The sequence below is a fragment of the Cibotium barometz genome, chromosome 18 (assembly GCF_041138505.1).
Source record: "Cibotium barometz isolate CiBa-2024 chromosome 18, ASM4113850v1, whole genome shotgun sequence".
In the NCBI taxonomy this organism is placed as follows: Eukaryota; Viridiplantae; Streptophyta; class Polypodiopsida; order Cyatheales; family Cibotiaceae; genus Cibotium; species Cibotium barometz.
Window position 1 is genome coordinate 20,204,643 of NC_141063.1, and position 27,661 is coordinate 20,232,303.

General features: G+C 45.5%; 1 protein-coding gene across 6 annotated transcripts in view; it reads right to left on the minus strand.

Moving 5' to 3' along the window:
• The window catches only part of LOC147629048 (tRNA/rRNA methyltransferase (SpoU) family protein), a 276,989-nt gene that overhangs the window by 204,364 nt on the left and 44,964 nt on the right, over positions 1-27,661 (minus strand). For 5 of the 6 annotated variants that reach the window (XR_015267878.1, XM_086812261.1, XM_086812260.1 and 2 more), the window contains 2 exons: positions 12,547-12,641; positions 11,947-12,428 (listed from right to left, as the gene is read on the minus strand). Coding sequence is in view for 4 of the 6 variants with exons in the window: in XM_086812261.1 (XP_086668387.1) it covers positions 11,947-12,428; positions 12,547-12,641 (577 nt within the window). In the remaining 2 variants the exon portion in view is untranslated. Of the gene's footprint in view, positions 1-11,946; positions 12,429-12,546; positions 12,642-27,661 lie in introns of those variants that run through there. The other variant, XM_086812264.1, reaches the window with a different exon arrangement.

Below are 27,661 nucleotides of genomic sequence, written 5' to 3' on the forward strand. Positions count from 1 at the left end.
TGTGTCCCATGCAAGCTTCGATGTCTTGCAAGAACGAATGTGCGGAATAATAGTCCTTTTCACTGAAAGGGCTATCAATGACATGGCCTGTGCATCTCTAGGGTCTACATCAGGAGCTCTTTGAGCACCTCCCCTTTGAGGCGTGGCTGTATGGTAAGTGGGCGTGTGTCATCACCACACACGATGCCCCAAAGCCCTTTGGCTACCAGCAAATTACGGATCATGAAACTCCAAAGGGAGTAGTTAGATCCATCCAACTTATCCTCCTGGGTGAGCACACCAACTACATCTGTAGCATTTTCTGCCATGTCAACAAAATATAGCTGCAAGCAAACCAAGCACCAATGTGCACTACCAGGCAACCAAATGTCCTGTGCAAATGTATGTCTGTAAACCAAAGCAAGTATAAACCTGCACCAAATTGTCCCATTCTGAAAATCCCCAATTTTTATGCACTCCAATCGCTTCAATGTGCATTTAATTGGCCAATTTTCACAAAAGCCCCAAATTTCTACAACTGAAAGAGGTTCAATTTGCTGATTTTGACCTCAATTTGGAAAACCCCCAAATTCCTAACCAAACAAATTGAATGGCACCACCTGCAATTTTTCTAGCAGAGGGTAACTTTGGCAAACCCCAGAAGATTGATGAACCTGCACCAGAATGCCTGTAACCTTTTTATTTTTTATTTTTTATTTGTTTATTCTGAAATAAAAGTACCTGCAGGCTAGTGCGTGGATGGTACAGTACGGAGTGGGCGTGGCATCAGTCGGCCAGGTACAGGTGGCACCGTTGGCTGGCTGGTGTGACTACCCACAGACGGAGGCGTTGGGCGCGAACAGGGGACCGAGGCCACAGGGGCACCGCGAGCACGGAGGTGTAGGCGGTGGGCTACCACGGAGGTGCAGACAGGGCCCGGAGTCGTCAGGTGGGCACGTGCGAGCTCTGGGCAGCTAAGGCGAAAACCGTGGACGGCTTTGGGCGGCCGGAATGGAGCATCAGCGGTATGGGCGGTTGGAACGGAGAAGTGACAGCAGTCAGGAGGCGTTACTGGGCGGCGGCGGTCCACGCCGCACTATCGTCGCCGGCTGAAGCGGGAGGTGCCACCCAGGGGCTGAGCAGTGGTGGTGGGCTCTCCACTAGCGCCACCGGTTTCTGGTGACCAGAAGCGCCGGCGACGGAACTTCGCAGGGCGACGGAATTCTGCAGGCATTGCTGCAGGTTTTCTTCCGGGGGCAGAATTCCAGGGCCAGCTCCCTGCTCTGATACCAATTGTTGGTGTTGGAGTCACACTCACACACAAACGTGCACATTAGGGTTAGGTGCACACAGAAATGAGAGAGAGAGAGAGAGAGAGAGAGAGAGAGAGAGAGAGAGAGAGAAATGAAATGAAATGAAATGTTATATTAACGTCTTCAAAAGGCCATAATGACCTATGAGACCAAAAGTTACATCATGGTGGATCTGATATCATAGTGTGGTATCCACAAAATGCAAGTCAACACTTGCATGTGTGCCACATCCATATAATATAGAAGTACAAAATATTATATGTTAAGAGTGTCCTTTCACACTTGATATCATAGTCGTTTCTCGTACCGGTACGAATGGGGTCGTACGGTACGGTTTGCAAGGTACGATATCGTACGGTATGATTTTTTTTTTCCAAAAATTTAATTTTCCTTGAAAAAAAAATTTCCAAATGCTTTAAAAAAATAAAGAAACCCTGCTTTAGGAAGATCCCAAATGCTCGCAATACTTCGCAACTTTTGTGTCCACTCAGTATTCCATATGGGGTTGTTGAGAGACCCAAAAAATCTGGCGAGGTAGACTGGTAGTGTACACTTGATTGGTAGGATGAGAGAATCTTGCTACATCACTTGGGGATCCCTGGTATAGGTGTGTAACCATGCACTAATGCATCCTGTTTGCCAAAGCAAATGCACATATCCTGTGTGCCCTTGAGGTATCTCATGACACCTTTCACTGCTTCCCAATGCTTCTTGCCAGGGTTGGCCATGTATCTAGAAACCACTCCCACTGCAAATGCAATGTCTGGCCTAGTAGCAACCATGGCATACATGAGACTACCACAAGCTGAAGCATACGGAATCTTGGCCATATCAGCCCTGCCACTATCCGACTGTGGGCTGTCCATAGCACTGAGTTTCACAAATGGAGGCAAAGGAGTACTAGTCTTCTTTCCCCCGTCCATATTGAACCTCTGCAAAATTTTGCCAATGTATTCCTTCTGAGACAAATACAACACATGATGCTGATTTCTGGCCCGAAGTATCCGCATATCCAAAATGTGATTTGCATCACCCAAATCCTTCATATCAAAGGTTTGATGCAGTCTCTTCTTCAAGGCATCCATCTCTTTACAAGATTTCCCGGCAATCAACATATCATCAACATACAAGATGAGGATCAATAGACTGCCATCCAAAGCTTTCTTGGTGTATAAGCAATGATCTATGTCACTTCTCCTCAAATCCTGGGATTTCATGAATGTATCAAATTTATGATACCATTCCCTTGGTGCCTGTTTGAACCCATAAAGACTCTTTTTCAGCTTGCATACAAGCTTCTCCTTTCCATTCACTGCATAACCTTCTGGCTGTTGCATATATATCTCCTCATGGAGATCACCGTGAAGAAAAGCAGTCTTCACATCCATCTGAATCAAATCCAGATCATCATGAGCAACCAAAGCTAATACAGCTCTAAGTGTGGTCATTTTGACCACTGGGAGAAGATCTCATCAAAGTCCACACCATATTCCTGCTTGAAGCCCTTAGCCACTAACCTGGCTTTGTATCTTGGCTTTGCATCAGGTGCAACTTTGAGCCTGTAAACCCACTTGCATGGCAAAACCTTCTTGCTTGTAGGCAAATGCACCAACTTCCATGTTCCATTTTTGTGCAGAGAATCCATCTCTAACTTCATAGCACGCTCCCAAAGAGCCTTGTCTGCCCTCTGTAAAGCCTCCTTATAACATGAGGGCTCCCCACAGTCAGTGAGCATCAAGTAGTTAACCCCTGGAACAAACCTGTCAGGGGCTCTGGAGGGTCTTGTGGACCTCCGTACCCAATGACCATCATTTGCAGGTTGCTGTCCAGCCTGCATATCACCTATTGGTGGCTCCTGTTCCATGCCATAAGGTTGAAATATCATGCCCGCTATCTCCTCTAACTGTGGCATATCCATAGAGATATCTTCTGCCATCTCTGGCTGTCCATTTGGACCATTTTCAGCACCATTTAAGGGCTGGTTTTGTTGCTGTAATGGCTGATTTACAGCCCTTGGTTGTTGTCCATGATGTCCATCATCATCAAAGATGACTCTGCCAGGCTCCTGTTGCCTTGCAGGCTCCTTATACATGCATGTTTCATCAAAAATGACACCATTGCTGCGTATAATCTTTCTATTCACTGGATCCCAAAGTCTATACCCCATTTCACCTCTGTCACCATATCCTAGGAATATGCATTTGTGAGACTTAGGATCAAGTTTGGTGCGTATTTCCCTGCATATGTGCACGTATGCAACGCAACCAAACACTCTCAAGTGCTTGTAGGACGGAGGCTTCCCTGTCCATACTTCCTCTGGCACTTTCCCACCAAGCCTCGTGTTAGGTGACCTGTTTATAAGATGAACGGCTGTCATAACAGCTTCAGCCCAAAAACCATGAGGTAATGCAGCATGTGACAACATGGAACGGACCTTCTCCTGAATGGTCCTGTTCATCCTCTCTGCTGTCCCGTTTTGTGGAGGATCATAAGGAGTAGAGAGCTCCCTCTTGATGCCTTTAGCATCACAAAAGTCCTGAAACTGTTTGGACATATACTCTCCACCATTGTCGGAACGCAAAGCCTTCAGTGTTTTGCCAGTTTGATTCCCAACATGAGCAACAAACTTCTCAAACACTGAGAATGTATCACTCTTTAAACGAAGAGGATAGACCCACACCTTGCGTGTGGCATCATCAATAAATAACACAAAATATTTTGCCCCTCCCAAAGAAAGCCGAGGCATCTCACATACATCTGTATGCACAAGCTCTAACTAAGCATCTTTCTGTCCAAGAGCTTTCTTGTGGGGGCACTGGAGTTGCCTGCCATATATACAATGCTCACAAAACTGAAAACTTGAAAACTTTAGAGAAGGCAAGTAACCATAACGAGACAATTGCTCCATTCCTTTGACACTCATGTGTCCCAACCGGCTATGCCACATAGAGATTTCCGGCAGCTCGGTTGCATTTACATTAACATGGTGACAAACACCAGCATGCATGAAGTAAAGAGTGTCCACCTTAGAGCCTCTGGCAACAACCAGTGAGCCCTTACTAATCTTCCACTTTCCACGACCAAATGTGGTAACATAATCAGCATCATCAAGCTGTCCAGTAGAAAGCACGTTCTTCTTGATCTCAGGCACATGCCTGACATCATGGAGCATAAGCTGTGAGCCATCTGCAAACACAAGCCTCACATCACCTCTGCCAAGAATCTTGCATGCATGGTTGTCACCCAAATAAACTACTCCTTCATTGCCAGCAGTATACCTGACAAACACGTCTCTGCAACCTGTGACATGAAAGGATGCACCTGAATCAATGATCCATGAGTGCATACCATGACCATCTCCTGCAAGAAGTGAATGGGCATCAAGTGAAGACGTGAATAGGACTTCATCCTCACTGTCACCTGCATGTGACACATTGACTTCTTCAATCTTGACTCCACTTTTGCCCTTTGGCTTTGCATCTTTGGCTTCATCTTTGTCTTTGTCTTTTCCTTTGCCCTTTTCCTTTTGATCATTCTTCCATTTGTAGCATTGCTTTTGATATGTCTCTTCTTGCCACAATAATGACATTCCAAGTCCTTTTTGGAGCGGGACTTGCTCCTTCCCCGTTCTTGGCTTTTACCCCTTTGCTGGGATCTCCCACGTGCATTCATTGCATTGGACTTTTCAACAAAATTGTTCTTCCTGTTCATCTCCTCTTGAAGAAGAGCAAACCAAGAGGATTGGACCCTAGAAATGTTAGTGGTGAGGGAGAACATGGTAGTGGTTAGATTGGTTAATAGAGAATAGATAGGAGTTAGTGGGGGAGCAAGAAGATAGAAAGAACAATATGTCCTATCCAATCTAGCTTTTCTAAGAGACACAAGGGGGGAGGGGAGGCAGATTTAAGAGAGAACTTACTCGCAAACCTCTTTATCTCCTTTGTACTTGACCCTACTACTTGAATCTATGGAGAGATGGATTGAACAATATTAAAATCCCCTACTATAATAATATCACTTTTAAGTTAGTGAGTCCCAAAGCTTGGATCTAGTGTTGTGAGCTCTAGTGGCATAAATTGATATAAAGGTAAATGTGCATAAAGAAGAGTTTACAGGGATTGTAACCCACTTGTTCAAGGGGGCTAAATAAGTAGATTACTAATAATGTTCTTCCACTTTGGGTGGACCTCATAGCTGCCCCACCTTTGCTATCATATATATATATATATATATATTGTATGTATGTATATGTATATCTATGTATATGTATGTTTATATATGTATATATGTATGTATATATATGTATATATTGAAAATATGCAAGGGAGAAGAGAGCTTGACCTCTTGTGGGCACACACGCACAAACCCTAGAAGAGAATACACAAGGTGAGGCTAAAAATTCTTCGTCTTCTTCTTCACACAACAAAAGAGGTCTACAAAGAAGATAAAGTGACTGACACACATAATAGAGTATATGCAAGCGGTCCATAACGTGAACACACTAAGAGGAGTGGGTAGGTGTGGACTAGTCGGTGTAGTCTAGTTGTAGAATCTCTGGCGAAGATATGTTGATGCCAGTTACCAAACCTGCCAGTGATATTAATGTCGAATGGTCATGCAAGTGCCTCGTGAGTGTCAGCTCATGTTGAGCTTGACGTCTCAACACTCCTCATCAAGCTCAACTCCGGCTCATGAACTCCAAGCATATCATCTCAAAATCTGCGGAGCTTCTCAGCTCCCAAGGCCTTCGTATAGATGTTAGTGACTTGATCTTGTGTGCTGATGTAGGCCAAGTCAATGTCGCCTACCAAGACTCTCTCCCTGATGAAGTGGTAATTTACCTCAATGTGTTTTGTCCGCGCATGGAAAACTGGGTTCCTGGCCAACTGTATACTACTAAGATTGTCACAATACATGACAACCTTTCTCTCCACATACAACCCCAAATCAACAAGTAGCTTGTATAACCAAGCTATCTCACATGCTGCCACCGCAGCTCCTCTGTACTCGACAAGGCAACTGTGTGCTGCTTCTTGCTGCTCCATGTCACAACAGCACTCCCTAATGAAAACATAAATCCACTGGTAGATCTCCTATCTGAGATGCTACCTACCTAATCTGTATCTATATACCCATATAGCTCTAATGGTACACATGCTGCATAGAACAATGCATAATCAACATTGGCCCTCAAATACCTAAGTCTGCGTCGCACACTATCAAGATGTGGTTTGTGCGAAACCTGCATAAACTCGCTTTTTAAGCCAATAGTGTAACTCAAATCTAGCCTGCTAATCGTGACATAGATCAAACTCCCCACAATCTTCCTGTACATAGTGGGATCCTCCAACATATAACCTACATCCGCATTAAGCTTGCCATTTTGATCTAATGGCACTGAGATTGACTTACACTCAGCCATCCCATACTTGGACAACATGTCCAACATGTATTGTCTTTGTGATAGCCAAATACCCTCAGGTGTGCAAATGACCTCAATTCCCAAAAAGTAGCGTAGATCTCCCAAATCCTTCATCTCAAACTTCCTTTTGAGAAGACTTTTCACATGATCAATCTCATCTAAGTTGTCACCTCCAACAAGTAGATAATCTATATATATGGTGATAATCATAATACCCTTATCACTCTTGCACACATATAAAGAGTGATCTACATATGCCATATGAAAACCAATAGTGACAACTTACTCAACAATCTTGTCATGCCATGCTCGTGGAGCTTGCTTCAACCCATACAAAGCCTTACGAAGCTTACATACATACTTTGGGTGACTTGTATCCTCAAAACCAGGTGACTGATCCATATACACTTCTTCTTGCAAGTCACCATGCAAGAACACATTTTTTACATTAACAAGATAAATGATGCCACAAATGAATCTATGTCCCAAAACGAATCCCGAGTTACATTGCAAACCTCTGATGTAAAAAACAACCTTTAGTTGTAGCCACTGCAATCACAACTCTCACAGTTGCCATCTTTGCAACCGGAAAAATGTCTACTCATAATCAATCCCATGTGTCTGCACATATCCTTTGGCTACTAATCTAGCATCGTACCTGCTTATGCTACCATCACTGTTATGTTTCACCTTGTACACCCATTTACAACCAACAACTTTCTTGCCTTCAAGCAATGGCACCAAATCCCAAGTCTCATTTCCATACAATGCATCCATCTCCTCATCCATAGCTTTCTCCCAACACACATTTCCAATAACCTCATCAAAACATGTGGGTTCTACAACCTGTATAACTTTTGCCATATAAGCATAGTGATGTGCCACATAACCATCATAAATCAACCTCTGCATAAGGTTTGTGACTCTTCCAGATCTTTGTAACTTTGCATTCATGACTTCCATAGCCTTCTTCACACCATGTGTCCTCATTGTTGGAATCCCAAGCTCCTCATCAACACTCATCTCCGAGCCACTAGACTCTCCATCAATAAGAGAATGCCTTGCAGAAATATTAGGCATACCAAGGGCCTTTATGTGATGTAGCAACAACATTTCCAGGACTGGTATTATGACGCAGCCTGCTCCTCCATGGTCTATCAACATAACCACTAGATGAGGACTCTCTTGGTCCACTCAATGACTCTGATTGCTGACTTGCATTCTGTGCAACCATGTTTCCACTTACATCAGCCCCAACAACATCTTTTTCAACAGCATACCAGCTACTCATCTCATCAAATACAACATCCCTACTTATCCTCAATTCACGTGTAGCAAGATTATAGCATCTATATCCCTTTTGCTGCATATGACAGCATAACATTTAAATTGCTAGTGGCTGTCCTGAATGTGTCCCAACTCTCTGGCAAAGTGCATAAGAGAAAAGTGGCTTTGAACTCATCGTCCATTGCCAACTTTTGATTGATGACCTGGCTGACAACACCATTAAACTCGTTTAGAAAAGGGGTGTAAAGCCCGCTTCTCTTACTGCCATATACGCCCCTTCCTTCATTTGACGACCTATGAGTTTCTTCAACCAATACACTTTGCTTGAGGCACTTTGCTGGGCATACAAGTCCTGCAATCTCTGCCACATTCCCCAAGCTGTCTTCTCTTCACGTATGCTGAAAAGTAAAGTGTCTGACACAGACAATATGATGGTGGATCTTGCTAGCTCATCCATATCTTCCCATTCTTCAGCAGTAAGAGAAGCGGGCTTTACACCCCTTTCTTTGATGGGCTTGTGCTGCTTCTTTTGGAGCAACACATTATAGCACTGGGTTTGCCAGATGTCATAATTATGTGAGCCTTCAAGCTTCTTGATGTGAAGCAATGAAGAGCTCTCACCTGTGGTTGCCATAGCAATATGCAACCTTTGTCAATGCCTGACTCCCTGCAAGATATGCAAACACTGCACCAAAGCACACAAAGTGCTCACAGTTGTTCTCCCAAAGTTTATCTCCCACTGCGGAAGCACAAATGCAACTCTATTCCCACTGTATGTGATAAAATCACCAAAATCTGGTTGCTGCAGATTTAGGACAGCACCTTAGATGTGCTCTGTTCCCCTTCCAAAGTACTGTACAGCAGTACTAAGTGCTCACCAATGATGTACCAAATCTGTACCGGCAAGTACAACAGCTGAAAATGAACCTTTTCCTCACTCAAATCAATGTACAGCCATGCCAAAACTTGTACAAAGTTGTACCAAATCCGTACCAGCAAGTACAGCAACAATAAATGCTCTCCTGGCTGTCCAAATGAGTGAAAATCAGACTTTTACAGTCCCCACCACTTCATACAACAGTCCCGAACAGAAATTGGGCAAAAGTCCCTTGACTGCAAGTGGATTTCTGAGGATTCAAGGCATAAAAGTCTTGCCTGCTGCTTTGCCAAGCTCAACAAGCATAAAATCTTGAAAAGCCCCTTGATTCAAGATCAATTTCTAATCATACATGGTACATTAACGCACATGAAGGCATCCAGAGTATTCACAATGCTTCCCCCTGGCCACATATACATCCAATACATAAAAGCCCCTTGATTTACAGGCACATTGAGTGCTTGACAGGCATCAACACATTGCTCAAAGCATCAAATGCCATTGCCTGCATGCAAATCAGCCCAATTGGCACAAAAGCCCTTTGATTTGCACTCCAATTTCCTGCAATTTTGGCCCGAATGTGAGATTGCTCACATCATACAGCATGTATGAATGCCCAATGGCACAATTACATCAAAAGCCCCAAATTTTGACATCCAACTTCTTGCAGATTGACCCGGAATGTGACCAATGTCACCGAATTTTGCCAATTTTGCTCAAAATTTGAGCAATTTGGCACCTATACCTGGTCAATTGATAATTGTACCTACTCAATTGCAAATCCCAAAAAAAAATTGAGGCAAATACCTTTGCAATCAGCTGATTTTTTGTTGCAGAAAATTATTGCTACAGGAAAAGGGGGTGTTGGAGTAAGAAGTCAGCAGGGAAGAAGTCGTCAGAGGGCAACGGAGCAGGAGCTACTTCAAAACGCGAGAGAACTCCCTCAGCAATTTTGTCAGAGATGTAGAGCTGCGGTCAGAAAACTGCTTGGCTCAAGTACGCAAGGACTTCAACTGCCCACGTTGCAGCGTCACGTTACAGCAGCAGGACGTGTTAGCCTTGGGCTGGATGCAGGCGTGGATGAAACCGCAGGCTCGCAGTGTCGGGGATTGTAAGTGCGTAGCTCTCCTCGTTGTGTGCAACACAATAGACGGCGGGAGCTCCACGGGGACACCTACCTGTGCCCTTTGTTACGCCTTGGCCAGCGCTACACGCGATGGGCTGAGCGCCGCCCGCCAGTGATGGCACCACCACCGCGTACTGCAGTCTTTGACTCGCCTACGCCACCGTCAGACCCGCGAACGGGTACTTTGCTGCCAGCGACACGCTTACCAGCACCAGACACGCCACGTGTTTTTCCAGCGGCTCCAGCTTCACCCATCGCTCTGCTGAAGGAGAAATGGCTGCCCTCGCCTCCTTCTCTTTCCGCCCACCTGCCTGCGACTAGTTCAACGCAGGGCTAGTCGCTACACACTGCACAACCCTAACAAACCCTAGCCAGCTTGTCGCAGTCAGCACAACAATCAAATTCGTAACCCTGAAGCCAATGCTCTTCGATGTAGAAACCCTACCACTCTCTACCACAGGGATCTCCTGTAGCCAAAGCTCTGATACCAGTTGAAGGGAGATAGAATTAGGGTTTCATGTGGGAGACATACACACAGAGAAGAAGGGGGAGAGAGAGAGAGAGAGAGAGAGAGAGAGAGAGATGTGGGGATAAGTCAACTCATCAAGTGTGTGTGTGTGACTCCCCTATCACACATATATATTTGCTCTAGTACACATAGTGCACTTAGTACATTAAAAGTACTAAGTGTACTATGTATTATAACTTATGGGCTTGTACACACTACAAGGGTGGGCATAATGCCTTTACCCCAACATGCCCTTTTGTGACCCGTATGCTTTCTGACTGGAAACACATTCTCTCTCATCTTAAATGGACCGGATGGGACACTCTTGATGGGAACCCTCTGCGTGCTGAGAGCTTGCATTGGTCGAACGTGCTTGCACTTTCACTGGCTTTGCAGGAGCCCAGACGTTCATATTTTATTCAGTCAAAAGGGATCCATACTGTGGGTGATGTGCTTGATGATGTAGGAAATGCATTGTCTTTTCCAGCGGCAGTCAGACAGTTTGGATTGGGCCTGCACTATAGCTCCCTTTGGCATGCACTTTCACAGATGCTCCAGTACTTTCAAACGATATCCCGTCTTGAGCTTACGCATCGACTCAAGGTCTGGGCCCTCTACTCTGATGATCCGCGCTGCCGTCCGTTGCTGTTAGCGGATGTTACGGTAGCCAAGTTGTATAAGACATTTCAGATCATGCAAATCGCATTTGGTCTATGTATGACTCGTGATGCACGTTGGTGGCGAAGAAGATTGCGGTATCTCTGGGCTTGCAAACTGCCGCTTCACCAACGAGTTTTCTTATGGCGGGTCATGCTCGGGGTTTTCCCAGTTGGACAGGTTTTGCCACGCACACACATTGGTCCATCAACTTGTCACAGATGTATGGTCCTGCGGGAGTCCATGTCCCATCTCTTCTTGCATTGCCCTGAGAGTCGTGATTTCCTATAGTTTCTTCGTCAGCTTCTGCACGCACGCTTCCCCAGTGCTTCCTTCGGCAAGCTTTACTGGCTATTTGGAGTTCTCCCTGGTAGGCAGGGGTATGATCTTTTTTTTCACTTGGGTTCGCTACTGGGCTCTTTAGACTCTATGGAAAGACAGAAACCATAGAGTATTTGGTGATCCGCCTCTAGCTAAATACCACTGCTTCCGGGCGTCTCTGCGACAATCGTTCTTCGGCTGTCTGCATGCCTGTGATCTGGATTACTCTGCATACTTGTCATACATTGCTGTCTTTTGATGTTGTAGCTGCATGTCCTTTTTCTGGGGACTGCTTACTGTAACATAAATATAATTAGACTTCACCAAAAAAATGTGTGTGTGTGTGTGTGTGTGTGTGTGTGTGTGTGTGTGTGTGTGTTCACTCTACTTGAAATTAGATTCCTAACAGTGAAGACAAAGCATTGGGATTTACAGAGGCCTTAGTTTGAGCCTTACACTAATTCTTTGTGCATGCTCTGGTTTAGTTTGAGGATAGCTCTCAAAACCGGAGGTAAGAACACCTTGATTGCACACTGTCGTTCTGTATCATCATTTGTTTGAGAAATGACTGACAACAATGGATGAAAGAATCTTGAAATCACATCTATACAGAAAGCCTCTCCTGAGCTTCGGCAAGAGCCTTTTATATCTGATGGCTCTATTTCTGTGTCGTTTGATGCGTTGGACATCAACACCGCCACAATGTGACATACTACATAGAATTTCAGTGGTTTGTAGATACATGGCCTGCCTTCATATACGAGATTTGAAGAAGCAGTCTTCACAGTCTGTATCCCATTCAATTGAGAATTGCTTGTAACATCTTGCTCTCTCCATAGTATGAGTTCAATTGGTTTCACAAGGTAAGGGACTAATGAAATTTGTGCATATTTCCATGCATTCTTGCTGATAAACATCTCTGCTAGCATCTGGGCAACCTGAATTCAAAACATTAAAAATTGTACTACCAAATTTTAGTATTTCAATCAAAACACCTTGTTAACCTAGCAAGAAATATAGAGTTCTTCTACAAGCTTTCGAACCTCAGTTACTCACAATATTGTGAAAAGCTGCTGTTGATACAGTTGATTTCTGCAATACGGGCACACAAACAGCCCATACAATTTTAGGTAGCAAGTGTTCACTGTCTCCTGTTACATTGGCGATAGAATGGTTAACTCCATTCTAAGCTTTTTCCTTGTATAGATGTTAAAACTAAAAATGAAACACTAGCAGACACAATGCTCCACATCTCCTTCTGGATGACACACCCAGAGGCTACTGCTCCCTCTCCCTTGATCATCACACCCTGCCTCAGCCTTTGACACTCGCCTAGACACTCTTCCCACTCCTCGCAAAAAGTGCCTCTCAACAAATGACCACCAGTCGTGTAACATGCTAAGTGGAAAAGTGCTGATTATGTGCTGCAACTACCGCTCATTAACGCACAAACTGAACACACAAAGAGATGGCAGAGAGATTGACCTAATCTACTGTATATCAACTGAATGAATGAATATTTCTATACATTTGAAGCTTTAATTTGAGACCAAAGAATTATAAATTTGTAGATGCTATCTCATCATCAAACCATTGCAAATAAAAATTTCCTAGTGAACATGTACCTTAAATTGTACAACAGATTGAGATTCATTCAAAAATATTAAAATTTAGTTCTGTGCATATATATAATCAAAAGTTCACTAAAAAGTACACTAATGAGCTTCTCATAAAATAAAGAAAATCTTCAATTGACAACATTACTTTCTCTGACTCAGGCAGTGGGCAATGTCATGTTGCATTTCTTTGCACACATTCGGGGGCATGCTCCATAACTTTACGTGTGTGTGTGTGTGTGTGTAATTATATACATCTTGGAGACCTCTCTTTTCCGCAGCTCCAAGTGTTTTCCCACTGTTTCTGATCTCACTCGCAGTTGTCCCACTCTAGGACAGCTATGAATGTACATTACTTTTAGTAATGAAGCAGTGGTTTCACTACCAAAAAAAAAAAAAAAAGTTTGTGTGTGTGTGTGTGTGTGTGTGTGTGTGTGTGTGTGTGTGTGTGATTATATACATACATATGAATATATATACCCTACAAGCTATCCACATGTACCATGGGGTGAGGCGGTCTCCCTGAAAAAACCTAGGCGCCCTCATCCTCAAAGATCCAGACCCTCCACCTGCCAGACCTAGATCCGCAACATTCTTTGGCACCACGGAGAGACACATGTGGTGGATAATGCATTATGCAGCCCTCTACTCTATCCATGACACGGCCGCGGACACAGAAACGGAAACGAAAATGGTAAACAGAATAAGGAAAAGGAAACGGCTTATATTATACAATGGAAATGGGATGAAACTACGAAATGAAAACCGCTAGAAAATGGCAAGTCTTTAACATTATATAGTAGGTGACCCGCGCGTTGCTGCAGCATGAAGTTTTTTCTTGTATGCATGTGCATACATATGTATGTGCGTATGCAAGTGTACGACTACGTGCATGTGTATGCATCTATGCATGTGTATGTGTGTGCAAGCGTGTGTGTGCGCACGTGTATGTGTGTGTTCGTATACGCCTATGTGTATTTGTGTGCACGTGTGTATGCATGTGTCTATGTGTGACTCCCTCACAAAGACGCATTTCTGTGGGTGTCTCTCTCACATGCATTCTCTCTATGTCTCTATCACATGCACAGACACAACTCTTTCTCTCACACATACACGTGCACATGCACTCTCTCACACACCTGTCTTGTATACACACACAGAAACACTCTCTTCTTTCTTTCTTTTCTCGTAATGGTTGGTTGATTAGATTACGAAAATGTAATACAAAGCACAGGTATCATGACCAGCTATACAAACATGTACATAGAGGCTGTCAGACCGCACACACTAAAAGACTACATGAGGCATGCCCACCGTACAAAGAGCATGTAACCAGGGGTCATCTTGTGCCCTCAAGAGAACATGTGCATCGATCAAAGAAGAAACTTGCCAAAGCAATAGACCATGAACGCGCTGGACATGACCTTTCACCCCTGATTGTGAATCAAAGATGAAAGCATTTCGCATGAGCCAATTATGCCAAAGACGCAACCATCGAAAGAAAACAAAGAAGACCTCGCATACACACCAACCAACCAAAGAAGTTGTTCTTAATAAGTGATCTCCACAACCATAAATCTACCATGTACATCTTGATACACAACAGAAGGCTGAAAACGATCATGGACAATCATCATCATCACCCCTGATTGGGTGGAAGGGTGTCCATCGAAGAAAACATGAAAACCTCTATGTATAAAGCCACTGAAAGAGTGCACAAAGCGGAAGCAGAGTGGCACTAGAATGTGCTAAACAGAGAGCGCAAGAGAGAGAGAGAGAGAGAGAGAGAGAGAGAGAGAGAGAGAGAGAGATGGAGAAAACTAAGCTGAATATACTGAAGCAAAACAGTCCCAAGCAAGAGACACTACAAGTCTCATAAGTTAGGAAGCAAAATATGTACAAGACTGAATGAATAATGAGAGGCCAGCCCCACCTATTTAAGTCGGCCAGCATATTCAGCTCCAGTCGGCCAGCCCTCCTGGAGCATATGAGCTGGCCGACTGGTAAAATACCAAAAGGGCTGGAAAAAATCCCAGAAAAATATGTAAAATAGGGGTGGCCAGCCCACAATCAAAGGCCATACAAATGGGACCGAAAGGACACCAGAAATGGGCAGAAACTGGGGATGAATGTGCACACACCCTCTCGGCACCAGATGCTAAACGTAACTCCGAGAATACGAAGAAGTCATCCTCTGTCAAAGACAAAAGAAAGCAACAACAACACGTACTAGGAAAGCTCCACAAGCAATCTCCACAGTAACTGAGCTACAAAAGTAATAGTACAAGCTGCCAGGTAATGCTGTATAATAGCACCCTCCTCAAAGGTCGGCATCGCCAGATGTAAGAACTCAACTGCCCCCTCTGAAAACTGATGTCGGGACTCCACAGGCCCAACCAAATCCCAATCCCAATCCTTCAATCCCTGGAAGTACCACTGTGCCCCAAGCACGGTCGCGGACACACCTGACCACAATCCAGAATCCTCACACAGAGTAAGAGGAAGAGGAACATCCACTGTAGTGGTAACTGAAGTAGTAGTAGTCTCCTCAATAGCATCACACAGCGTAGAAGCACGCTCCTCCGTAGAAGGCAAAGGGACCAGCAACACATCCTGGTCACTGGTTGACGAAGAAAGAATCGAAGGCGAAGCAATAGGAGGAAAATCTCCCTCAGAAGCTGTGAGCAAAGATAGCCCACTATCTTCCTCAAAAACATTACGAGATATATCATCCTGGCAAGGAGAAGTATGCACAGAAACTAAAGGCAGGGCAACAGGAGAAACAAACTCCTCAAATGTAGTGAGCAAAATTGGCCCACTATCCTTCGCTGCAGGAATATCTCCAAAAGAAGTATCCATAAGATCACTGGCTACATAGCACCCAGAAGCAGAAACCATCCGCCAATCACTTGCATCACCATACAGGTACAAAGCACTTGCCACACACAAAAAGTAGAAGCATCATCAGGAGCATAGAGGAAGTGTCGAAGACCCGAATCCTGACAATTCAGGAGGAGAAAGCCATAGATCTGTCCGTCAGTCTTCCTCCACCGACACACATCCTCCGCAGAGGCAAGGTCCGGGAAGCACTGATTCTTGTACGAGAGAAACTCCATCAAACCATACTCCCTGAGAATAGAAGTAACCTACAACTTCCATGACTGAAAGTTACCACCATCCAACTTGTCTGCCTCATCAAGGAAATGACAAGAGAGTGGTACGGGAGCCTGAAGTTGTCATCATTGATCCAATCAATAGAACCAACCCTCATAAGATAAAAACTGTCCAAATTAGAAAACGCTGATATAGGGTCTTTCCTCCACCAAAACGCAGCCCTAAGAGGTTGGACAGCACCCGAGAATATGTTGTAAGAGGGTGCAAGTGAAACCGATCCCGTCAAGTGGGAAAGACTCAATTGGACACCTACACGTTTAATAGCACAACTTTAAAACCACAAATATGAAATGGACAACTTAAAACAACTTGAAATTTAAATGAACAGAAATGGAAAGATGGACACCAGCACTGGGGCCGGAACGGGCCGACCCCCCCCTCAATATATGATATATTTATTGGGAGTATTTAAAGAATACAATGCTCCATGGGTTCTGAGAACCAGATCATGTCCATGTACATATGAAAACAGTATTAAACAAAATAGCTCGAATTTCGATGTAGAAAAACTCGGAGCAGAACGACCACTAGTGTGGTCCAATCACTACGGTCCTGTGCTTTCACTGGACTCCGCGGAGAGCACCACACTGGTGTTCCGAGACCACGCACAGACAGGCGCTCTCGTACTAACGCCTGGCTCTCCCGATCTCAGCACCTTTGGACCGAGGTTCGCCCATATAGCTTGGACAACCCGGCACCGAACGGGTGTAGGCCGAGCGGGACGAATCTCTTACCAGATTTAAACATTAAATGCTTTACTCAAATCTGAAAATCACTTACTTGTAGATGGTTGATAGAAGACCAAAACTTGTAGTGTTTGTGTAGTCTTTGAAACCACCTTTGTTGGAGAAAGAGGAGCCTCGTGAAGACTCACCACTAAGAGTACCACCAAAAAGGGCACAGCCGGTAGGAGCAGCCGCCTGTGGGAGCAGCAATACAGCAGACACCGGATAGAGGAGTAGGTGCTCCAGGAGAAGGGGAGCAGCCCACTGAAGCTGGTCGTACAGTTGCAGCAGCAAGGGCAGTAAACTCCAGTCGTGTAGAGGGTAGTTTGCAGCCAGCCAATGGGAGGAAGGGCACCTGGCTGCTGTTTACAGGCGTCTGTCTGCAGCCGTACAGTAGAGGATATGGCAGCCGCCTGGGGGAAACAGCCTGTAGGAGATGGCGTAGAGGAAACAGTGCAGCATAAGCAGTCCTCTGTCGTGCAGTTCACAGCCCGCCTGTAGAGGTGGAGGCGCAGCCAACAGCAGAGGAAAAACTGAGATGCGCCTGAAGTGGGGGCAGCCGCCTGCAGCAGCCAGTTTCAGAATCAGCCGCCTGTAGAGATGGAGGCGCAGCCAGCAGTAGAGTCCACCGTACAGGAGGGGCAGTTGCAGCCAGTTGGAGCACAAAGGCAGGTAATCCCCTGCAGATTTCAACGCAGCCACCAGCAGTAGTGTTCAGCCCCCTGTGGAGAGGCAGGCGCAGCAGTAAGGAGATGGATGGAGGCCACCTGCTGTGCAGTTCGCAGCCAGCCGAATGAGCAACCAGCGTCGGTTGATGAATTCAACACTTGAGAGAAGCGATTGGATGCCACGCTTGAAGAAGGGAGATTTCTTTAATAAAATCAAAGTGAAGATTTCACTAGAGTGTTCCCACGCATGCATGAAGGGGACTAGTGGGGGTTGGTGACCATGCCCACCCCCACACTCACTTAAAAGTGAGGCTTCCCACCTTGGCCCTTTGGGCACCCACTTTTAAATGAATGTGAACCCCTAACCTTATAAATAAAGGGGTTAGAATAAAATAACATTAAACAACAAGTGCAACATACTTACCACCTGTTCACATGCACTGAAACTTGTCAGAATACAGGGCACACTTCACGACTCACTGGCAGGCGTCCCCGCTCAGTAAGTAACACGTCAAGCAGGCAAACACACGAATACATGTCATGCGAAAACAGTTTCAAGCATGCAAAATATGTGTGCATGTGCAAAAGTAACATGGACATATCTCCCGTTCATGGAACATGTACAAAATATTTGTCGGCACAAAACTGGCACGACATTTATTACATAAAAACCTGGTCTTCCTATGGAGTGACAGTCCCATAGGTAAGACACAGTTCCAGGCACGAGTTTCCCTAGGTGTGACAGTCCCATAGGTAAAACACGGCACGAATACTGGCTCTTCCATGGCGTGACAGTCCCATGGATCGAACACAGTCCAGGTCATACACGGGTGGCACTGATCTGGCTCCCGTCCATACAACACCATCCTGCTAACACACGGGTGGCACCAGTCTGGCTCCCGTCCATGTCAGCAAAATACTGGCCTCTTCACATGAGACACCGGCCTGGCCTCAAGTGAACGAGACGCAAAAAATGTGGGAATGGACCAAATGGTCGGCCAGTGGCACCAGTCTGGCTCCCGTCCATGTCAGCAAAATACTGGCCTCTTCACATGAGACACCGGCCTGGCCTCAAGTGAACGAGACGCAAAAAAATGTGGGAATGGACCAAATGGTCGGCCAATTGGTGACATCCCCCCGGGCTTCTAAAGAGTTGACCTCAACTTAAAAGCCTCAAGATATGCCTGCAGCAATTGCGGATAATCTGCAAAATATTCCTCATTTACCCACTTGGCATCAATAGGCAAATAATTCTTAAACTTCACAAGGTATCTCCTGGAAAGCTTTCCTGCAGGTAGCTTTCTCTCCTTGTGAAAAACAATCTGTTCTGGCTGGAGGATCTCCTCAAGCTCTTCAATTTCTGGCGGATCTTCTGTGACAGGCTCATCAGGATCTGGCCCCACATATTTCCGAAATAGACTCACATGAAAAGCATTGTGAATCTTCCAATGACTAGGTAAAGCAAGTCTGTATGACACTTCATTGATCTTGTGAATCACTTTGAAGGGTCCATAATAGCGAGGAGAAAGCTTAGGATATGATCCTTCTCGTCCTGGCCTCTTCCGAAGCCTAGCCTTCTCAAATTTCAGCAATACCCAATCACCTTCTTTGACTTCCATGTCCCTTCTATGCTTATCAGCAGCCATTTTATGCTTATCCTGAGATCTTGCAATGGCTGTCCGCACTTGACCAAAGGCAACATCCAAGTCACGAACATATTCATCAGCAGCAAAAATCTCATCCTTGGTACGAAGGATGGGTGGCAAGACCACTCTGCCATAAACAACCTCAAATGGAGCCTTTCCTGTGGAAGCATGGATTGTATTGTTGTAGGCAAACTCAACAAGTGGAAGATACTTCTCCCATGCACTCTTTTGATCTGCCACATAACACTTCAATAAATCCAACACAGCTGAATTCGCAGCTTCACTTTGGCCATCCGTTTGGGGATGATAAGCTGATGAAAACTCAAGCTTAGTACCCATATTATCAAACAAAGCCCTCCAAAATAGGCTTGTAGTCCTGGGATCTCTATCCCCAACAATGGATTTAGGCATACCATGATGCTTGAAAATATTAGCAAGAAAAAGCTTTACCATATGATCAGCTTTAATGGTTTTCTTGACGGGCAAGAAGTGAGCTTGCTTGCTAAACCTGTCCACAATAGTCCAAATAGCATCATTCCCATGCTGGGATCTAGGCAAATCCATAATAAAATCCATCGTAATACTTTCCCAAGGTTGCGAGGGAATAGGCAATGGCTGAAGCAAACCTGGAGGCTTTTGCCTGTCGAATTTCACCTTTTGACAAGTAATACATTGACGCACATAAGCCTCAATGTCTTTACGCATGCTTGGCCAAAAGAAATACCTCTGGATCATGCGAGTAGTAGGCATAATACCTCTATGACCAGCATAAGGTGGAGCATGACATTCGTCCATAACCTTTGGACGCAAATCCTTCACCACACATAGGCAATTATCCTTCATGAGATAACCCTCATTGATAACATAAGAGGCATGTGAATGACCAGCCCTCAAATCAGTCCATATATGGCAAAAATCAGCATCCAAATGATACAAATCTCTCATAGCAGATAGATCTCCATGAGAGGCCACTGAGACTGCAGCAATATAAGGCCTCCTAGATAATGCATCGGCCACCACATTTTTCTTTCCTGGAGTATGCACAATCTGAAAATGAAACATGGAAAGAAAATTCGCCATTCTCATTTGCTTCTCTGAAAGCTTGGTTTGAGATAAAAAGTATCTCAAGCTTTGATGATCTGTCTTGACCACAAATTCAGCCCCAAGAAGGTAGTGTTTCCAAATCTTTAAGGCGTGAATTACAGCCAAGAGCTCTTTCTCATAGATATCCATATGAAGCTCAGCATCATGCAAACGACGACTCTCGTATGCAACTGCATGCCCTTCTTGATTTAGGACAGCTCCTATGCAATCACCACAAGCATCACATTCAACCACGAATGGCTTGTGCAAGTCAGGAACAATCAATACTGGACCACATATGATCGCATGCTTGAGCTGCAAGAAAGCATCCTGTTCCTTTGAAGTCCATTTGAAAACAGTTTTCTTCTTCGTGAGATCATGTAGAGGAGTGGCAATCATAGCAAAATGCCTTATGAAACGCCTGTAGTATGAACATAATCCCAGAAAACTACGTACTTGATGTACGTTTTGCAGTTCGGGCCAATTCCGAATAGTCTCTATCTTTGCAGGATCCATTGTAACTCCATCCTTGGATACAATATGTCCTAGATAATGAATCTCTGAAAGGAAAAACTCACTTTTCTTGGCATTGACGAAAAGTTTATGCTTCCGCAACTCTTCCAACACTGTGACCAAATGAGTTCTGTGTTCCTGCTCATTCTTGGAGAAAACCAAGATATCATCAAAGAAGACTCCTGTAAACTTACGATGGGATCGGAATATCCTATCCATCATACGATTAAAAGTAGCAGGAGCATTGGTGAGACCAAAAGGCATGACCAAGAATTCATATAATCCGAAGGCTGTCCTGAATGCAGTCTTATGGACATCTTGCGGTACCACACGTATCTGGTGATAACCACTCTTCAAATCAAGTCTGCTAAAGCAAGCTGAACCATCAAGCTTATCCAAGATATCATCAATACGTGGAATAGGAAATCTGTTCTTGATGGTAAGCTTGTTCAAAGCTCTATAATCTACACACATACGGAATGATCCGTCCTTCTTTTGAACAAGAAGCACAGGAGAGCAGTAAGGTGAGGAACTGGGCTGAACCAAACCTTTCTCTAAAAGCTCATTAACCTGCTTCATAATTTCTTCTTGTTGTGCAGCACTCACTCGGTATGCGGGTTTGTTAGGTGGAGAACTACCTGGCACAAGATCTATGCAATGATCTTCGGGCCTTTGGGGAGGTAGTTCACCTGGCAATGAGTCAGCAAAACAGTCTTTGAATGCATTAAGAAAATTCAGCCTATCATTAGACATAGCATCCACACTTTGATGATTTGGCACAAGACTATCACGCACAAAAATCAAGTACGCTGAAAGACTCTTTTTCATTGCTTTATTAATTTGGATGTGTGATACAACTGGGATGGAATCCCCTTCTTTGCCAGCATCAATAAAGTGCATGCGGCCTTTATGCATAAAAGAAATCATATTGGACTTGTAGTCTTTGCGGGGCTCAAGCCTATGATGCCACGGCTTGCCCAACAATGCATCACATCCATTCAAAGGAGCAACTAAGAAATGCTCATTGTCAAGGTAGCCCTGTATATGAATACGCAACTTCCCAATCAAAGGGGTAACCTGCACCTCTTTACCAATGAATGCAGCTTCGGCTTCAATCTGAGGTCCCATGCTTTCAACCTCAATTCCCAATGTAGCTGCCATTTGCATAGAGATGAAATTGTCAGTTGCACAGTCATCAAACATGAAGAGTGCGGGCTGATCCTTAACTTGCCCCCATGCCTTGCAAACCATTCTCTCCTTAGCATCATGACCTGTATTACCTTGCACATCAGGAACTGCATGAACATTTGCTTTGGTATGCTTGTCCTCGTGCTTTGGTTTGCGATCTGGGCATTGCCGGAACATGTGGTCTTTGCTACCACAAGAAAAGCATTTTCCATCCTTAGCATATTGCTCTCTTTGCTCCGGGGTTAAGCCAAATTTGTTCTTTCTTGGGCCCTGTTCTTTATTTTCAGCTTTACCACCCTTGTAAGGCTCCCGGAAGTTCTTTTTAGGTGGCTGTCCACCCTTTTGCTGATTAGGGGCAGCCTTGTCCTTCGCCTTGGAACCTCCTTGATCTTGCTTGATCTTGAGCACCAATTGCTCAGTAGCAAGTGCAGAAGCTGTGAGTTGTTGCAACGTATGTTTTGGGTGCAATTCAATACCCGATCTATAAGCAGGTTGCAATCCAGAACGAAACTTCCTCTTTCTTTCCTCCTCAGAGATTAGCATGAAGGGAGTCACTTCCAGCAACACTTTCCAAAATTTATTCACATACTGTTGCACACTCTCATTCTCTTTTTGTTCCAGCCTGTCCCACTTTTGAGTGAGAGTTTGCTCTGCATTGGGTGGCAAGAACTGAGCATAAAATCTGTCTTTGAATTCCTTCCAAGTAGAGATGGGATCCTTGGTGATCTTTTCGGTGATCCACCAATGGGCAGCAGTGCCTTTCAGAAACATGCTAGCATGGCGCACCTTCGACTTTTCTGTGAAATCCTCATCACTAAAGGCAATGTCGAACTGTGCCACAAACGCTAACACCTTAGAAGCATCATGTTCACCATGAAAGACATCAAATTTGACAGATTTATCACCTGCTTTGAACTCCTTGAGCTTCCTGGCATGAGGCTCATGGTCCTCTCTTTTTCTTTTCCCCTTATCCAACGGGGTAGCCCTGTCTGCATGGGCTCCATGGGCCGTCATAGAAGCTTCATGGGGCACGGTGGCATGTGCTCCACGAACTCGAAGCTCAGATGCATGTGACTTACCTGCATATGGCATGGTCTCTCCATGAGACAACTCAGAAGGCAAAATTTTTCTGGAAGCAGACCTGTCACCATGAGATACATATCTTGCATGCATGTGACTTTCGTGCCCTCCATGAGCACTGGCATACATATTTCTGTCAGGCTTAGTGCCTTGGGGAGAGGATGCATGACGAGAAGTGACAGTCACCTCTTCCCTTTGCATAAAAGATTTCAGCCTCTGGGATGCAGGATCTCCATGCTTTAAACGAGGTGGATTTCTGAATTTTAGCTCTCCGTCATCCCCCTCTTTGATATCACCTTTGCGAAGGAGATAGGCAAGTGCCAACTCCCTTGGTTTCTTGCCCACTTCACGAGCCATAGATTCAAAGGTTACATCAACCATAGCATCTGCCTTCCTGGCTTCAATAGCACTTTGCAGATGAGGATCTTCATGCAAAAACTTCAATTCTTGCTCTTGAGCCTGCAAAAGTTTTCTCATATGTTCCATTTCAGCCCTCATAGCATCAGGGTCTTGTTCAAGCATAACTGTCTTTCCTGGAGACAGTTGACCTTTGGATTCACTATCCAGAACCCTTTCAAGAGGCTTGTGTCTACCTCGCAGGGCATCAGACCCACGAGAAGCACTAGATGGACCCCTCGAATTTGGTACTTCCAAAGGGTTGCCTTGGCTGTCCATTGTGTTCAAAGTTTGCTAAAAGCGGGATGTCCAATACACAGGTTCGTTTCCCCACTAGGAAGAGGGAAACAACCGTGCTCTGATACCAATGAAACCGATCCCGTCAAGTGGGAAAGACTCAATTGGACACCTACACGTTTAATAGCACAACTTTAAAACCACAAATATGAAATGGACAACTTAAAACAACTTGAAATTTAAATGAACAGAAATGGAAAGATGGACACCAGCACTGGGGCCGGAACGGGCCGACCCCCCCCTCAATATATGATATATTTATTGGGAGTATTTAAAGAATACAATGCTCCATGGGTTCTGAGAACCAGATCATGTCCATGTACATATGAAAACAGTATTAAACAAAATAGCTCGAATTTCGATGTAGAAAAACTCGGAGCAGAACGACCACTAGTGTGGTCCAATCACTACGGTCCTGTGCTTTCACTGGACTCCGCGGAGAGCACCACACTGGTGTTCCGAGACCACGCACAGACAGGCGCTCTCGTACTAACGCCTGGCTCTCCCGATCTCAGCACCTTTGGACCGAGGTTCGCCCATATAGCTTGGACAACCCGGCACCGAACGGGTGTAGGCCGAGCGGGACGAATCTCTTACCAGATTTAAACATTAAATGCTTTACTCAAATCTGAAAATCACTTACTTGTAGATGGTTGATAGAAGACCAAAACTTGTAGTGTTTGTGTAGTCTTTGAAACCACCTTTGTTGGAGAAAGAGGAGCCTCGTGAAGACTCACCACTAAGAGTACCACCAAAAAGGGCACAGCCGGTAGGAGCAGCCGCCTGTGGGAGCAGCAATACAGCAGACACCGGATAGAGGAGTAGGTGCTCCAGGAGAAGGGGAGCAGCCCACTGAAGCTGGTCGTACAGTTGCAGCAGCAAGGGCAGTAAACTCCAGTCGTGTAGAGGGTAGTTTGCAGCCAGCCAATGGGAGGAAGGGCACCTGGCTGCTGTTTACAGGCGTCTGTCTGCAGCCGTACAGTAGAGGATATGGCAGCCGCCTGGGGGAAACAGCCTGTAGGAGATGGCGTAGAGGAAACAGTGCAGCATAAGCAGTCCTCTGTCGTGCAGTTCACAGCCCGCCTGTAGAGGTGGAGGCGCAGCCAACAGCAGAGGAAAAACTGAGATGCGCCTGAAGTGGGGGCAGCCGCCTGCAGCAGCCAGTTTCAGAATCAGCCGCCTGTAGAGATGGAGGCGCAGCCAGCAGTAGAGTCCACCGTACAGGAGGGGCAGTTGCAGCCAGTTGGAGCACAAAGGCAGGTAATCCCCTGCAGATTTCAACGCAGCCACCAGCAGTAGTGTTCAGCCCCCTGTGGAGAGGCAGGCGCAGCAGTAAGGAGATGGATGGAGGCCACCTGCTGTGCAGTTCGCAGCCAGCCGAATGAGCAACCAGCGTCGGTTGATGAATTCAACACTTGAGAGAAGCGATTGGATGCCACGCTTGAAGAAGGGAGATTTCTTTAATAAAATCAAAGTGAAGATTTCACTAGAGTGTTCCCACGCATGCATGAAGGGGACTAGTGGGGGTTGGTGACCATGCCCACCCCCACACTCACTTAAAAGTGAGGCTTCCCACCTTGGCCCTTTGGGCACCCACTTTTAAATGAATGTGAACCCCTAACCTTATAAATAAAGGGGTTAGAATAAAATAACATTAAACAACAAGTGCAACATACTTACCACCTGTTCACATGCACTGAAACTTGTCAGAATACAGGGCACACTTCACGACTCACTGGCAGGCGTCCCCGCTCAGTAAGTAACACGTCAAGCAGGCAAACACACGAATACATGTCATGCGAAAACAGTTTCAAGCATGCAAAATATGTGTGCATGTGCAAAAGTAACATGGACATATCTCCCGTTCATGGAACATGTACAAAATATTTGTCGGCACAAAACTGGCACGACATTTATTACATAAAAACCTGGTCTTCCTATGGAGTGACAGTCCCATAGGTAAGACACAGTTCCAGGCACGAGTTTCCCTAGGTGTGACAGTCCCATAGGTAAAACACGGCACGAATACTGGCTCTTCCATGGCGTGACAGTCCCATGGATCGAACACAGTCCAGGTCATACACGGGTGGCACTGATCTGGCTCCCGTCCATACAACACCATCCTGCTAACACACGGGTGGCACCAGTCTGGCTCCCGTCCATGTCAGCAAAATACTGGCCTCTTCACATGAGACACCGGCCTGGCCTCAAGTGAACGAGACGCAAAAAATGTGGGAATGGACCAAATGGTCGGCCAGTGGCACCAGTCTGGCTCCCGTCCATGTCAGCAAAATACTGGCCTCTTCACATGAGACACCGGCCTGGCCTCAAGTGAACGAGACGCAAAAAAATGTGGGAATGGACCAAATGGTCGGCCAATTGGTGACAGCAAGAGGGAAAGGCAACAACAAGGACAGTAGCTTGGGCTCTCCTCAAGAAAAACGCACAAACTCTAAAGTAGAAGTGTCCTCCACAGGCACCAAGAGTGCCACCAAAGCCTGAAACACCACAGACCCCCTCTGCAAAGGAGCAAACCCACGGGAGAGGAAAAGCGCAGCAAAGGAAGCTGCTGTCCTGAAGAAAACAGGCCGCCTATGTCCCAAACTCCACGTGGAAGAGAAGAAAACTGGTCAAACAGTACCTGAAGGCTGTATTGATGAAGCCAAATTGAAGGGCGTAGCAACCAGCTTGTTCAGTTTAGAAAACGCAGCAAAGGAAGCTGCAGATCTGAGAGAAAAACGCAGAGGCAAAGTGACTAGGTTCAGTCCAGAAAACGCAGCATGAAAGAGCTGCAGATCTGAAGGAAAACGCAGAGAAGGAGGTGCTGAAAGCAGTGCTGAATCTGGGGCAGCAAAGAGGTTGCTAAACCGGGAGCGATGATACCACGAAAGAGTGCACAGAGCGGAAGCCAAGTGACACTAGAATGTGCTGAACAGAGAGTGCAAGAGAGAGAGAGAGAGAGAGAGAGATGGAGAAAACTATGCTAAATATACTGAAGCAAAACAATCCCAAGCAAGAGACACTACAAGTCTCATAAGTGAGGGAGCAAAATATGTACAAGACTGAATGAATAATGAGAGGCCAGTCCCACCTATATATAGGTGAGGAGGGCTGGCCGACTGGAGCTGAATATGCTGGCCGACTGGAGCATATGAGCTGGCCGACTGTTAAAATACCAAAAGGGCCGGGAAAAATCCCAGAAAAACATGTAAAATAGGGGTGGCCAGCCCACAATCAAGGGCCATACAAATGGGACCAAAAGGACACCAGAAATGGGCAGAAACTAGGGATGAATGTGCTAACAGCCGCCACCCGCCTGACTATGTTGTTCGTGCTCAACCGCACAAAGAACATTGCATTGATTAGACAATTGTAGCATGCGCCAAGCTCCTCTTTGGCCTTCGCTTCGAGCTCTGCCCGCACTCGTTCCTCTTTGGCCTTGCGTTTGGCTTTCTCTACCAGTTGTTCGGCCGGTCTTGCTTCACAGTCTCGCTCGTCTTTTTCGGTCATCCATCGACACCATTGTTCCATTGAGGAACTTTGTTCTTTGGGTGTCTCCTGCTGGGTATAAAGCCACCACCCGCCTGACTATGTTGTTCGTGCTCAACTGCACAAAGATCATCCCATTGATTAGACAATTGTAGCATGCGCCGAGCTCCTCTTTGGCCTTCGCTTCAAGCTCTGCCCGCATCGCTCCTCTTTGGCCTTGCCTTTGGCTTGCCTTTGCTTCAAGCTCCGCCCGCATCGCTCCTCTTTGGCCTTGCCTTTGGCTTTCTCTGCCAGCT